At 41.1% G+C, this 14694-nt stretch overlaps 1 protein-coding gene and 1 long non-coding RNA gene across 2 annotated transcripts; both read right to left on the bottom strand.

The window, feature by feature from the left end:
- Nucleotides 1–1188: 1188 nt before the first annotated feature.
- On the bottom strand, nucleotides 1189–4309 carry gpr157 (G protein-coupled receptor 157). Its single transcript, XM_027024231.3, has 4 exons — nucleotides 3752–4309; nucleotides 3220–3433; nucleotides 2462–2656; nucleotides 1189–2364 (listed from the first exon to the last, which is right to left on the bottom strand). The coding sequence occupies exons 1-4, from the start codon at nucleotides 4126–4128 to the stop codon at nucleotides 2149–2151; spliced, it is 1002 nt and encodes a 333-aa protein (XP_026880032.3). The 5' UTR covers nucleotides 4129–4309; the 3' UTR covers nucleotides 1189–2148.
- Nucleotides 4310–6752: 2443 nt separating this feature from the next.
- Nucleotides 6753–13864, bottom strand: LOC113586232 (uncharacterized). The gene is made up of 3 exons (XR_003411588.3): nucleotides 13428–13864; nucleotides 12672–12805; nucleotides 6753–7847 (listed from the first exon to the last, which is right to left on the bottom strand). It is a non-coding gene; the product is annotated as an uncharacterized LOC113586232 (long non-coding RNA).
- Nucleotides 13865–14694: the final 830 nt, after the last annotated feature.

The following is a 14694-nucleotide window of genomic DNA, read 5'->3' as shown; positions in this document are numbered from 1 at the left end:
GTCCTCAGCTCTTTATTTCTGTGGGTTGCGGGGACCAACGCAGCGGCGTGAAGAGGAGGGCGTCCCGCGCACGGCCGCCTCGCGCTCCTTTCGCGGAGCGGTTTACCGCGCGGGGCGCTCCTCTGCAGAGCAATAAAGTGCGAGGACAAGGAAACGAGGGTTAAGGTCGAGGCGACGGCTGGCGAGCGCAGAAAGCAGCCGTGCGAGTTTGGGTAGTCTGTGCCGAGCGGATAGTGCGCGGTTGTAGCAGTGCGGTCTGGGTGAAGAGCAGAGCCGCGACGTTGGGGAAGCTGGAGTATGGCTGCATAAGAGAAGGTGAATAGAGTTACATACAGGAAACGGTGTAGGGTTACACACAGGAAAGAGGACAATAAGCAAATAAAATCAAGAGCATTACAGGGAGAACGGTGCTAATTATGACTGAACAGCTTATATTTAACTAAATCAGTCAAGGCAGATTTTCAAAATCTTTTAAGACTGCCCATTTAAGAAAAAGCTGATAAGATTGTTACTTGATCGTTTGAAACACAATCCTTCTAAAAGTGAAGTTTGCCCAATCATATCAAGATAACTATTATGCTCACTTAATAAGCTGTCATTACTGAGCGGTCATAAGACTAGCTTGTCAACAGCTGCTGACTCACAGGGTAGTGACGCCGACAGCGTCGGTACAACCTCTTCTCTCTCGCTATGTCAGTCGGCGAGTTTCAACATTTCCGCCTTTCTTTCTGTCATGCCTTCCAGCTCAACTCGTGCGTTGTTGCCGTTTTCCCTTACTTGGGAAACTTAGAATTTAAAAGTGTTAACGCTATGCTTCTATACAGACTTCTTCCTGAATTGTTTGTGGTCTATTGTCTTAACATCTCTCACTGTCTTAGTGCATGTTGTCTGACTTTCCTAAAGCCGCCTTATGGGTTCCAAGACAGCTGGACTGGCTTGTCCAGTTATGACCGGTGTTCAGATGGGCCTAAGATTCACTAAAAACCACACCACCCCTCGGCTATCTTGTGAATTTAGAGCAGATTACCGTTGGACAAAATTCACTTGATAGCGTTCACAGGGAATTATGGATATAAGTGGTCTCACTATCATATTGGCACGACTTCCTCCGACGCATGGGCTAGCACCAGAGAACTAAAAGCAGTCACAATGTGTTCAAATGATTCCTCTAAAAATCTACACACAGTATCCCTTTTGGTCAGTGTAACTTTACTTTAACAAAACCGTGACATTCATAAAAGCATATTTGTTACAAATACATAACTGAATAAACAACTGCATAAATATAAAAATTCCCACATTCTTGACTCTGTAGTGTAAAAGTTATAACTTGAAACAGAATTGCATTTGGAAACTAAAGCTAACTGGGTCAATGCCATGGTGCAGCACTTTACCAGGCCCACATAAGGTACAGTACATTTGTAAGGTACAATACATTTTGCATATAAGAGAACAGTATAAAACATGGGAAAATCATATTTCTTACAGTTAAATACATACTGCACAGAGAATTTCAACAAAAAAATAAAAAAAAATAAAAATAAATAAATCAAAAAAAATATTGCCATTTCAAAAACAATGCAGTTCCTTTACAGCCTTTGCATATGGTAAAATATGCTTAGTCAGGGAAAATGACTGAGCTTTGTTGAATAGTGTTTACAGTACATTTGGTTCTTTGGTCACTAAATCAACACTCCATCCCTGAGCCAGACATTTCATTTGCACAGAAAATGAAGCAGCATATAAAAGCCATTGGAGTGGCTCTGTATAGCGGCACTGGGAAAGGCAGTGGTTCCTGCGGTGTCGCACTACACCGCTAATTTAAAGTGCACCTGCGCATGTGACTGCAGTGTTCTGTAATCCTCAAAGGCATTTGTGAACCAGAAGGTGGAGTCTGAGATACTAACACTCCTTACACGCATGCACACACAGGCACACACACATACGCGCGCAGGCACACACCCACCCACAAACACACATTCTCACCCATACACTAATTGCAAACTCTCTTGTATGTTCTCTTTGATTTCCCATGCTCTATGCAGAACCCCTCTTCCACTTCCCACTCTGCAGACCAGCTGCACCACACAGCTCACTTATGCACAGCATCCTGGCCTGAGGTGCTGAAGGTCCGACAGGCTTCAGTATTTACTCCTCTTCGTCCTCCCAGGTATGAACTTCAGCAGGCTGGTCTACATCCGAACGTGTACATGTGCCGCTCGTGGGCCGGGACGGCAGGTCCGAGCCACCTGGGGTGGCGTGCCGGTGGCAGCCGAGCAACGTGGCCAACCTGACACGCACCGCCCGCGTGCACAGTGTGAACATGATGCAGTTCGCAGCTCCCTGGAAGGTGTTCCCGACTCCCTGCGTGAGAACACGTCGTTTAGAGCAGCCGGCACGAAACGAAATGACACCAACACAGGGCAAGTCAAATCATCCAGCACAGAGCAGGGACACTCACGTGCAAGGTGACCAGCACTGGGTTTTGCCTGGCAGGTGAGTCGAACAGCAGGAGCAGGAAGCGTACAGTGCTCCACACACGCAGGACGATGAAGATAATGGGGATGAGGGTTAGCTTCCAGTCCGCCATAGCAGAGGGTGAGCTGGATGCTACCCGGCTAGCCAGGATGGGACGGTACTCCGAGAGGGCCGCATGCTGGATGAGAGAAGGAACAGGAGGAGGAAAAGAGGAAGGACAGAAGGAGGAGCAGCCTCCAGAGTCAAAGTTGCTGACCTTATTCTTGGACCTGTAATCCAAGGATGCATGGATTTATTACAGACTGAAATGAAGTAACTTCCGACTGCCACTGACCCCTGTCCAAGTTCAAATGAATAAGCGCACTGGTTAAGTGATAAGGATATAAACCTAATTTAGTACTGCGCAATTTTGTTTTCACATTAAATCATACAACATACTACACATCTGAGTGAATATAACAATAATCATGCAAACATTTTGTTAAAAAATAGAGCTATGGAATAACTTGTGCAAATCTTAAATTATTTACCCTAATACATGTGAGAATACTGTCACACAACAGCATGTTATATTCAGAAAATACTTTTAGTCTCACACTGATTTCCACACTGAAAGAAACAAGACCAAAGCCAAAGACAAACAAACAAAACCCCCACCCACTGACATCCTGAAGATCAGCACAGTGTCCTGACGCATTTGTACTGAATGTCTAACACAGGCCATGGACCTGGAAGCCTCACCGCTTTATGGATGTGCACCTTGATAAGGGCGTAAAGCACAGGCAGTGTGACGTAGGCGAGGAACTCCCATATCTTGCCTGTGAGCAGCATCCACAACACGTGATCCTTTTCCTGAATGCTCACCCAGCACCAGCCCACAGACACCTCGGAGGCGTCGTAGCCAATCTTCTGCAGAGACAGGGCTGCTACCGTGATAGCCAGGGGAACACCCCAGCTGAATACAAGATCACAAACAGCCCCAGTCTTAGAGGCTGACACCAACCACAGTGCATTTAAATAAGGCACAAGATGGCTCTGTTATGAAATAACATTTGCATTCGTTCTTGAAATCAAATGTTGCTGCAATTTTTTTTTTTTTATTTGAAAAAAATTAAATAGCAAACAGACCAGGGTAAATAAAAACACTAAGAGATCATATTAGAAGATAGGTTCAAGAAAGTGTCTTTCAGTAATTAAATGTATCGAATTTGCAAAAAATATAATTAGGCCTACTTCAAGCAACAAACAAAAATTTACAAACAAAACTATTTACCTGATAAGATGAAAATACAACACCAAGCTGTCAGCTAGTCTCTGGCTTGACTTCACGATGAATATATATAAATAAATAGCAATGGCCACAGTCCAAAAGAAGGAACTTGTATTAGCAAAAGTGGATATTGCTCCTTGCACGACGCAATCCCACGTATTTGAGTCAAACATCCTCCAAACACCATACAAGTATGAAGCCGCAGACAGCAAATCTGTGACAGACAAGAACACCAAAAGCTTTCTCGGCGTGGTCCTGAGATCCTTCCATGTTGCATAAGTGCATATGATCAGAAGAGAGCCCAGAAACGAGACCGCACACGACATCAGAATCACAACCTGCTCGTAAACAAACACTTCGGTCTGGTTCCCGTTGGCCATGCTTCCGAAAGAAATGTTTCTAAATCGGCCTGAGACTTAGTTAAGATACGCCTGCCAACACTTTTACTCCTAAACCATCAAAGGTTTTCATTTGAATCCACTGTTTTCTGCAACGTAAATTTTCTCGAAAATATCACGCGACTCAATTGAACAAAGTTTCTTCGCTTCTCAAAACAGGGGGCGTGGCCTCTTCTTGCGTTCTTCTGGCCCTTTAGCTCCTCCCACTTGTCTTTATGACAGCGTCTAACCCGGTGTGTACACAAAATCAAAGATTATTTTAGACTATCGCAGGAAATTCGGGTTAAGAATAAATTATTAATTAGCTCACTCCTTTTTTTCACGTCGGAGACAATTTTCAGTCCCATATAATATGTAATATTTAGATTACACCGAATCTAAAATGTAATTAAGCAGTAGATTCCAAAAGATTTCTGTGGGTTGGGGCCGTGAACCTGTGGTTATTCACAGAAACCATAAGATGGCGCAATGTGAACTATTAGGGAAAAATCGACCACATCAATTAGTAGCCTAGTAGTCTAAATAAAAACGCTTGAATACATATAGGTGCCCCTAATATATTTGTTTGCTAACATTAGTAAAATGGTGACACCTCCCCTCTGAAACTGTACTAGACATTTTAAAAACTATTTTGTGTTGTTTAAATAAAATACAGCAATCAACATAAAAATCACAACGCCAAAAGCCAGGTCCGTTTTCTCGATATCCTAGGCTATTGTGTACAATAAGAACCTTATGCCATTTTAGTTGTTTTAGACGGTCTGAATCCACATTCTCCGTATCCTGTATAGAAAACAAAACAGGAATTTATTGGTTTCCGTTGAGTTTGCAGTTTTGTTGATGCATTGGAGGGGAAAACTCCCCCTCCTCATTTAGTTACCTACAGTGCAATGCAGTGCCTCAGCTCACAAAGAACTGCAGTGTTCCATCTTGCTGTGCTCTGCAGCAAATGCATCATCTCATCTCAGAGAAAGAGCGAGAGAGAGAGAGAGTATGAGAAAGCGTGAGAGAGAGAGAGAGAGAGAGAGAGAGAGAGAGAGAGAGAGAGAGGACATAACAAAAATCAATGCTTATCCTTGTTCTTCCCTTAATTGCAGTCTGTTCATTTCTGCTTAACATCTGTTAAATCTACTTGACTTCTTCTTGTCTTGCTCATTTGCTGAAGCTGTGTGAATTGTTTTTATTACACCAGTCAATGTTACAGTCATGCCAGAGATGCCTGGATGTTCAGTGCAACGTCTCTGCATTGGATGTACTACTACATCCTGATAGGTGCATCACATTCTGTGCTTTCATGTACTGTTTACACATTTTTATGTCGAATTTTGTCCATCACAGAAAGATGTCAAACGTCTACTAATAATTGCTGTATGGTTTCATCATGCTGGGTTTTGTTTTAGGTCTTCCACTGCGAGTACATTTTGACATGGCATGTTGTAACTTGACATGAAGTGACTATTCTGACAGCACACAGCTACCCTACAATACAAGTCAGTTCAGCAGAATTAAATGGATTTCAGAAAAAGTATTTTCATATATGAATACATAATATATAGTACATTTTATATATTATATTATATTATATTTTATATTCTTAGGTACATAATACATATAATTTATTTATACATTTGATAAATATAGAGTTGTTACAATCAGGTCTTTTAGTTTAATATATTACATGAATTTCAAGAATAAGTAAATAAAATATTAGGAAATAAATATAATAAATATACGCTATTTAGGCTATAAATCAAGATAGTGAGCCAGTGATGTCTCAGTCGCCAAAAAGATATACATGTGTTTGTTTTTTTCGGTCATCATCACCCATCAACTCACAAGCTGAAATCAAACTAAAAACATCATTTAAATTAAATAGGGGTTCTAGTTGGATAAGAAACTAGGCTTCTATGGAATAGATGTGAAATTTCGGACAGGGAGCTACCCTGCCGATGGTTGTGTCATGTATATTTCAGTCACACTCAGCCTAACAATTTTTGACTAAGTCCAGTAACAGCAGGTGTTGTATATGCTAATGTGGCAGTATAAACTTCAGCACAAAATAGTTCTGTGTCCTACTTTCCATTTGATTAAGCTTGGAAATGACTCTTTTTATTTAGGTTATAAAACCTCTGAATTCCTCTGTCTATTCTTTTGACTTTTACGGTTCTTCTCTCTAATTAAATTAATCTGCACGCTAAATGCAAATGTGAATATGACTTTTTTTGGCATTAATGCAATGTAATTAATGTAGCCTTTTATCACATTTTCTGTGTTCCTTTTGAAATGGTCTCACCTTTGGCAAAGGTCTTCTTAAACAAATGAAATGATTAAAGGTCTAAATGTGGGAGCAATTCAGTCAACTTTGACACTGATTTGAATTTGTGCTTCCTTGTTTTAAGCACAGACACAACAGCAGCATAAAATGATTTCACCATCAAAAGCCCCTCTGACTCACTGGCAAGTGACTCCACTCACACTCACCTAACCTGCTGTTCTAAAGAAAATCCAAGTACGAGCACAGAACAAGATTGGCGGAAATTCCCCTTTATTTCACACACCAGTGACAGCAAACAATATGTGTGATACAAAAAAAGTCCATTTAAAAGTTTTGGGTTTTTAAAAAATTTTTATTTGTAAAGAACAAATATAAAAATAGAGCCCACATTTTTAAAACCAAATTTTACATGAGAAGCCAGCGGAACGGAACTGAGTAAAGGAACACAGTGAGTGCAGTCCCAGTACAGCCTGGGAAACAACCACGTTACACTAGGAGGCCACTGGGCACAGAGACGCTGTCACTGTCAAATCTGCTGTAATGATTATTTTTTTAATAAAAATAAAAAATAAAAAGAATTTAAAAAAATCAGCTGTTTACTTCCAGAGTCGACTGTGGCCCTCGGTGGCTTGTGGTCAAGGAGCAGAATTAGTCACCGTCTCTCAAAAAGCCCATGAATTGCCAAATACAGGGGGGGGAAAGGAGAGAGCAGCACTAAAGCGTACAACATGTGTGCACACCTTGTTTAACCTTATAGCAACACACTAGCAAGCCACGTTAACTAAAGGGAACAGCCAAAGCAAGCAATATCATAGAATGTTACAGTACAGAAAAAACATACAGGGGAAAGAAGAAAACAAACAAACAAACAAACAAACAAACAAAGGAAATGAGAAATAAATGAGACGTGGACACTAAGAAAACCTTTATTAAAAAAAATCGGCTGATAAGCAGTTGGTGACAAGGCCGACACACAGGGAGGTGAGCGGAGCCGAGCGCTCCCAGCACTGACGCGGAGGCCCCGGGCCAAACGGGAACGGGTCCGAGCTCCTGTCTCTGTTTGTCGGCCCACGCCAGTGACCTGTGGGCTGGCGGGGCCGGGTCTCACATGGTGACGAGGTTCTGCGGCAGTATACTTGCTGATTGCTTCGTTCTCACTCCTCACAACAACCAGCTAAGACACTGCCAAAGAACCACTCACAGACCAGCCTCTCCTCCTCTGTCCTCTGCAGCCAGCGTCTGCTCACCCGCTCCTCTCTCCGTGGCTCCGTCTGCGCCGTGTTCTTCTTCTGAAATAAGCGGTTCCTTTCAACGTCCACCGGTTTTCAGTGTTAGCTGCTGACACGAGTGTTTCTGGATTTCCCAGTAAGATTCATCATTCCTCACTCCGCTTTCAGTTTCTTGATGATTACATTAAGAATTCTCCCTGTGCAAAGAAGAAAACACGTCATACCAACCATTCCTGTGACCTCCATGCACTTGGTTTGGTGATGGAAACATCATCCAAAACAGAGTAACAAGGGTACACACAATGATTAACAAACATTTATTACTAATGCTCTAAATAAGAAATAAGGCATGAGGCTGTGTGTGTGTGTGTGTGTGTGTGTGTGTGTGTGTGTGTGTGTGTGTGTATATATGGGTGGTGTCCTCACTGCTCACTTACTTAATTCACATAACATTAAATTACTGAGGGCAAAATGCTATATTAATGATTATACTTAGACACTGTAATTCTCAAATGCCTTGCAATTTATTAAAAACACACTGTTGAACCATTGAGGTGACACCCAAAGAACTCACTTCTGGAACATCAGAGACAGCATTTTCACATCTCACATTTAATTAAAAAAAAGTGATTTGAGAGAGCGTACATATAGCCTTCTGCAATAGTGCTGTAGCAAAGGCCAATTTTGTGATAATGATTAACAAAATATATTGTGCAGACCTAAAGCCAAAACGTAGGTGGTCCTAAATAATATCGGCTACAGACAAACACACAAAAACCCAAGAAGAGACAGAGGGACAGGTAGAAACAGATCTGGAGAAAGAGACAGCCACGCCTCAAGGAAGGTGAGAAAACACCTCATACCACATACCTCTCTAAGCTATACACTACAATTGACTCCTCGACCACAAACAACTCTGTGACTCACTTGTTCACAAATAATGACTCCATATTCAAGAGGTTAAGCCTATATTTGCCTTTAAGAAGCTACAAGAGCAAGTGAGTGCTGTGCGCCGTTCTGGGTGTGCATGTCCATCTGTGGAGGTGCGTGTGAGAGAGGTAGCTTGTACGAGTGTGCCTTGGAAGCACGAGAGGAAGAAACCCCCTAGGCCCAGACTGCGATTTGCTCCGTACCCACGAGGAGGGTGGGCAAGCATTATCGGCCAGTATTCCCCACAGCAGTTATTTTTAGGAAGCCTGCCTCCTTCCTCGTGGCCCTGCCAGAGAGACAGACCTCGCAACCGAAAGAGGCAGCCCTGCGCCACTCAGGATGGAGTGGGAGAGTGTGTGAGTGGGAGAGAGAAAAAGGACGAGAGAGAGAGAGAGAGAGAGAGAGAGAGAGCACCCAGGCATTGCCAGGGACAATATGGCCAAGCATTATCATAATGTGCAATTCATTGTGACTTAGCCCTTGCAGTCAACAGTCACAAGCCTTTAAATTCCATTGTGTGACAGTGAATGACGGTATACCACAAGCCCAGCTTATGATCTAAATGTTACATGGCCGCGTTAATGTTTGAATGAGCTGTTTAAATATGTGCTCCTGAGTGCCCTGACACTGTTGAACAATTTGATTAGAAGCATCGGCTCCCTCTATTTCTAAGGTCTTAGCACGACCATTTGGATAGCAAACATAGCGTTAAGAGGGCTAAATCTTGTGCGAGTTTCACGTCTCACGCGCTGGACAGTCTGGCACCAGGCGAGTTTGTTTATCGTGGCTGCTGACACAACATTCCTGTAGGCTGGTGCATTATCTGTACCTGAATGTACACACACACACACACACACACACACACACACACACACCTGTAATTAGGAGGCTATTTCAGTTACAGGCCTGGCCTGCTTGCTGTCGCATCCAGGAATCAGTGGAGCCAGTGGCCGGGAGCAGCTGAAATTAGGTGAGGCGTCTTGGCCCTGGGCTGGCCTGAGCAGCCCACTGCAGATTTAGTTTCCTTCCCAGCCCCAGCAATGTTTAATCCACTGAGCTAAATACAGATACAAGCATAAAAGGGATGATAAAACGCTACATGAGGATTTAATCTCCTGATTGTTTAACGGTGGACTAAGAACAGAGCGAACAATCATTAGTACTCGTTCCTCTTGTGGCGGCGACGTGCTCCACTTAAGATCAGATGCGCGGCTAGTCGTCGACAATATCTGGCAGGTCTGCTTGGTTTCCAGATTTCACACAGACTGCACATGCAGGTGAATGCTGGCGGCGACATCACCGTCACCTCTGTGCACACACTAAGGGCAGAGAGGCGTTTTGACTACAAAAGCATGTATGAGGACAAGCTGCATGCCAAATTCCAGCTACCGCAGAGCCTGCAAAGTCATTACCAATTAATGTTTTCCCTAGCTTGAGTACAGTTGCTGGGGTGAAACAGTAGTAAACAGCATATTGATACACTAAAACATATACCTAGAAACACACAAATATCATATTCATAAAACACTTTTTCCCTACCAGATGACGCATTAGTGAAATGAAGTGCTGGCTGTAAACAGGATCTGTCACTATTTGTTTTAAGTCAAGTTCCTCAAAGGATAGGAAAAGAAGAGTCACAATTCCATAGAGTGTTTGGACTAATTATAGTAACTCACCAAGACATGCAAAACATACACACGCACTCACATGCACTCACACTCACACCTCCTGATCCTGTTTCTGCTGCACTTGCTATAGTTGTTGTGTTTATATATATATATATATGTATATATATATGTATATATATATACATATATATATATATATACATATATGTATATATGTATATATATATATATATATATATATATATATATATATATATATATACATATATGTATATATATATATACATATATATACATATATATATATATATATATATATATACATATATGTATATATATATATATATATATATATGTATATATATATACATATATGTATATATATATATATATATATATATACATATATATATACATATATGTATATATATATATATATATATATATATATATATATATGTATATATATAGATATATATATATATATATATGTATATGTATATATATATATATATATATATATATATAGATAGATATATATATATATATGTATAGATATATATATATATATATGTATATGTATATGTATATATATATATATATATATATATATATATATATATATATATGTATATGTATATATATATATATATATATATGTATATGTATATATATATATATATATATATATATATATATAGTGTGTGTGTGTGTGTGTGTGTGTGTCTTGTAAGGAGGCTGACTTGTTGAGGCCACATGACGATAGGAATTCCTTGCTACTTTGGACCTGATGTAATCCCTTATGCAGACTTTCAGGAAGTAGGCGAAGAGCATGCGGCTGCCAGCTGGCACCCGCCACCCTGCCACCAGCGTGCCCAGCCACAACCCCCCCCCCCACCCCCACCCCCACACCCACACACACACCCACACACACACCTCTGACATACAGGTGCCAGAATCAGGCGCACACAGATTGATCTCGGTCTCACAATAACACATAGATGATGTCGCTGGTACATAGTCCACATTTCCCTTGAACTCGTTCACCTCGAGCAGCGCGAATGTGACACTGTGAGGGCGCGCTATTGACCGCACCTACAGATCCCATGTCTGACATCTGAAAATAAAACTCAGGAGGAAAAAAAAACAAAAAAAACAACCCAAAACTGCTACATCCAGAAGCCTTTTGCTTTCTTATTCATTTCATGACGCCACAACATCACTGGCGCCTTCATTACATCCCATTTCCTAAAAAAACCAAACTTGAACACCAGACTCTTCCGCCAGCCCCCTCCCTACCAGTCACGTGTGGGATGAACGAAGCAGAGCAGAGCACTTCCAAAGAATGCACCAGTAACTGTTCTGAGTGGAATATGTGAAAGAAGCAGGTACACAAAACCCAGGCAGACGGGGAGATGAGCGACGCTCGCCAAGGACCTCCGCCGTAGCAGCTGTGAGGACTGTTCTCCCTCTCGATACTATCACTGCGTCCATTGTAAAACTGTGTACAACAGACATTACCCAGACTTAATCATCTTAAAGGGAAAGTACTATAGCCCACCACCTGACAAAAGTTCAGCATTAATCTTTAATGTTAAACTTTCTTGCACTCTTTGCTGTGTTTAACTTTCACAATTAATGAACAAAGAAATTGCTTAAAACTGTACTGTAAAAAAAAAAAGGCTCGCCCCTGGTTATGGCCTAAAGGCTGATAAAGCAGTTTTGGAGGAAACATTTGGAAAAAGACTTGGAAAATGAACCTTTTAAGTTTTCTTTGCTGCGTAAAAGGTTTAACTTAAAATTTACAATAGGGTATGAATTAAAATGTAACATAAATAAGTAAATATGCAAGTATGCAAGTAAATAGATCATCCTAAGTGACCAAGTAAACAGGCCACGGTTTCTCAAAAGCACAGAGTCACGGGGATCACTATTAAACAGTAAAGCTAGTACATCACTTCAGCATACTGGACTGATTCATTTACATTAAATTGATTTTAATGTTACAGGTTTTCAGGAACCTGGGCACAGATGTCACAGCTAGAAAAAAATAAACCCTGGCTGAAAAAAAAACAAAAAAAACCAAACAGTTCCAGAAAATACAAGCTGCAAGGCGGACACTCTTAGAGCCTGAATGACTGACGGGGGACGAACTTGCTACAGTCGCCCCGCAAAAAAGAGAAGGCTGCAAGGAGCTATCTGGGGAGACAAAGTGCAAACATTGCATTCCTGAACAATATCAGCTTACTCAGGAGACTGGTGATCAATGCAAGCTCTATTTGTAGAACTGGAGAGCATTAATAATTTAAAACACCCCACCTTTCAGACAGAGGAACGCACTACTATCAGCATGCAGCCACCCGGGCAACAGCGGCAAAATGCGCTTGGCTCGGGGTGCGTAGGACTGCTAGAAGCATGTAAACTTGATAAAAGTAGTTCCTTATATGTGGTAAGGCACCATACCTGACGTTAAAGTGGTCTTAGGTGTCTCTCCGTTTCAGCGAACAGATAGAAACGTGGCTGTAGGTTCTAGGAACAGGCTGAAGTGTGGTTACACGGGGGATTTTCCAGTGAATGGGACGTCCACCGACTGTTGACTGAAAAACACAAACAGCGTTCTGTGAGTACAATAAGAATGACTACCCGTTATCTTTTTTTTCCGCTCTTTTTATTTAAATTTATTTTTATTTTTATTTTTATTTTTTTAAACCGATGACAAAGAGGTCTGTGGATTCTTCCAGTAAATCAGATTGATTTCCTGTGTTCCACAAGTCATCACTATCTGTTCAGGGAACAGAGCACGGGTAGCAAAGGTGACAGTGGGTGTAGAATCACATGCCTTTGTGGCAAGTACGAGCATAAGTTCAGGTGCTGTATGGGGAAAGTACTTTCTAACACTGTTCTTAAAACATGCAGAACAACACCCGGTAGTATGATCAACTACATCAAGTTGTTTGAACTAAAGGTCCCATTGGAATATGCAAGTCAACACAAAGTGTTCTTTTAATAAACATAAAAATCTGTTTGTTGAATTAACACCTAAATTAACATCTACAGAGCTCATTTCAATCCAGAGGGAGGCCAACAAATGCAGTAAGAATGATTTCCAACACTGGGAATTTTATGGTGTGTGTTATGAACGTAGAAAGAGACACGGAGAGAGGTTTAGATAGAATATCAAAGGTAATTGCACCTGTGAAGCACACATAGATTGCTCACCTCATCTGGGGTCAGGAACACCGTCACTCCCAGTCCACAAACAAAAGATAACGGGATACCTGCAGTGTCCAATATTCCTAGAAACAACAAAAAAAAAGGTTTGTGTATCACAGTTCTCTCCTCACAGGGTCAGTGCTGAGTGAAAATTCACACAGCTGCCGGTGTTGACCACACGCCAGAGCTCCTTTCGGACAAGCCAGTACAAGTCAAGGCATGTTCCTGCTCAGTAGAGCGCCCTCTGTCTCAGCAAGGAGGAGGAGCGAGAGAAAGAGAGAGAGAGAGAGAGAGAGAGAGAGAGAGAGAGAGAGAGAAAGAGAGAGAGAGAGAGAGAGAGAGAGAGAGAAAATATATGAACATAGCGGAGGAGGTCACAGCATCAGAGGGACAGGACAAATGAGGCGTTTCTATTCTCTACCATTCTATATCAGCTCACAATGACAAATGCTCTAAAGTAAGTGAACCACTCGAACATTCAAAATGGATATGAGATAGCTGTGTGTATCATCTGCTCACTTTAATACGAAAAAGCTATTTTGTATTATAAATAACTGCCTACATATAGTTCAAAGCTGTTTACAACAGCATTTATATTTCTAACACTAAAATAATTTTTTAATTGTGTAATGTATATTGCTGATATAATGTTGCAATTTGTATTACCCTTTAATATTACATTTGGATTGTCTACATTTAAATACACCCAGTCTATACAGAATTGCATCATACTGGACCTGCATCATTAATTGTCAATGTATTGAGTTATAAAATCTTGAAAAGCTTGTCTCACCAAATAGCTGATATTGCCCCTCCTGGTGGTGAGGTTTGTAAAGAAAGGAATTCAGCCTGAGTACGGGCACCTTCAGAACTCTGCAACTGCAGTTTTTACATCACTACTAGCAACACTTAGCTGCGAATCAAGACATTTCTAAAAGAATTATTCAGCATCATATTTCTGTGAAAAATGTTCTGCTTATAAGAATAGAGTGCCTGAAAAAAACAAAAAAAACAAAACACGGACTAAAAAGCCATCTTCGTGTTCTCTTGTGTGCATCTTCTTTGAAATTCATCACATCTGTCAAATAGTTTCCTTTAAAGGTTTCTATTATGGACACTAGTTGTTTCTGTAGTTTTATCTTAGTTAGGCATAAAACGTCAAAGTTCTGTAGAAGATGGGCACTGTAGATGAGATAGAATGTGACTGTCATCACAGCGTCCCGCAGAAAGTTTATCACTAGGCAGTTACAGTGCAGCAGCACAGGCCCCTCTC

The sequence above is a fragment of the Electrophorus electricus genome, chromosome 24 (genome assembly GCF_041902795.1).
Source record: "Electrophorus electricus isolate QZ-2024a chromosome 24, ASM4190279v1, whole genome shotgun sequence".
Lineage (NCBI taxonomy): Eukaryota > Metazoa > Chordata > Actinopteri > Gymnotiformes > Gymnotidae > Electrophorus > Electrophorus electricus.
This window is presented reverse-complemented; position numbering and strand designations above follow the sequence as displayed.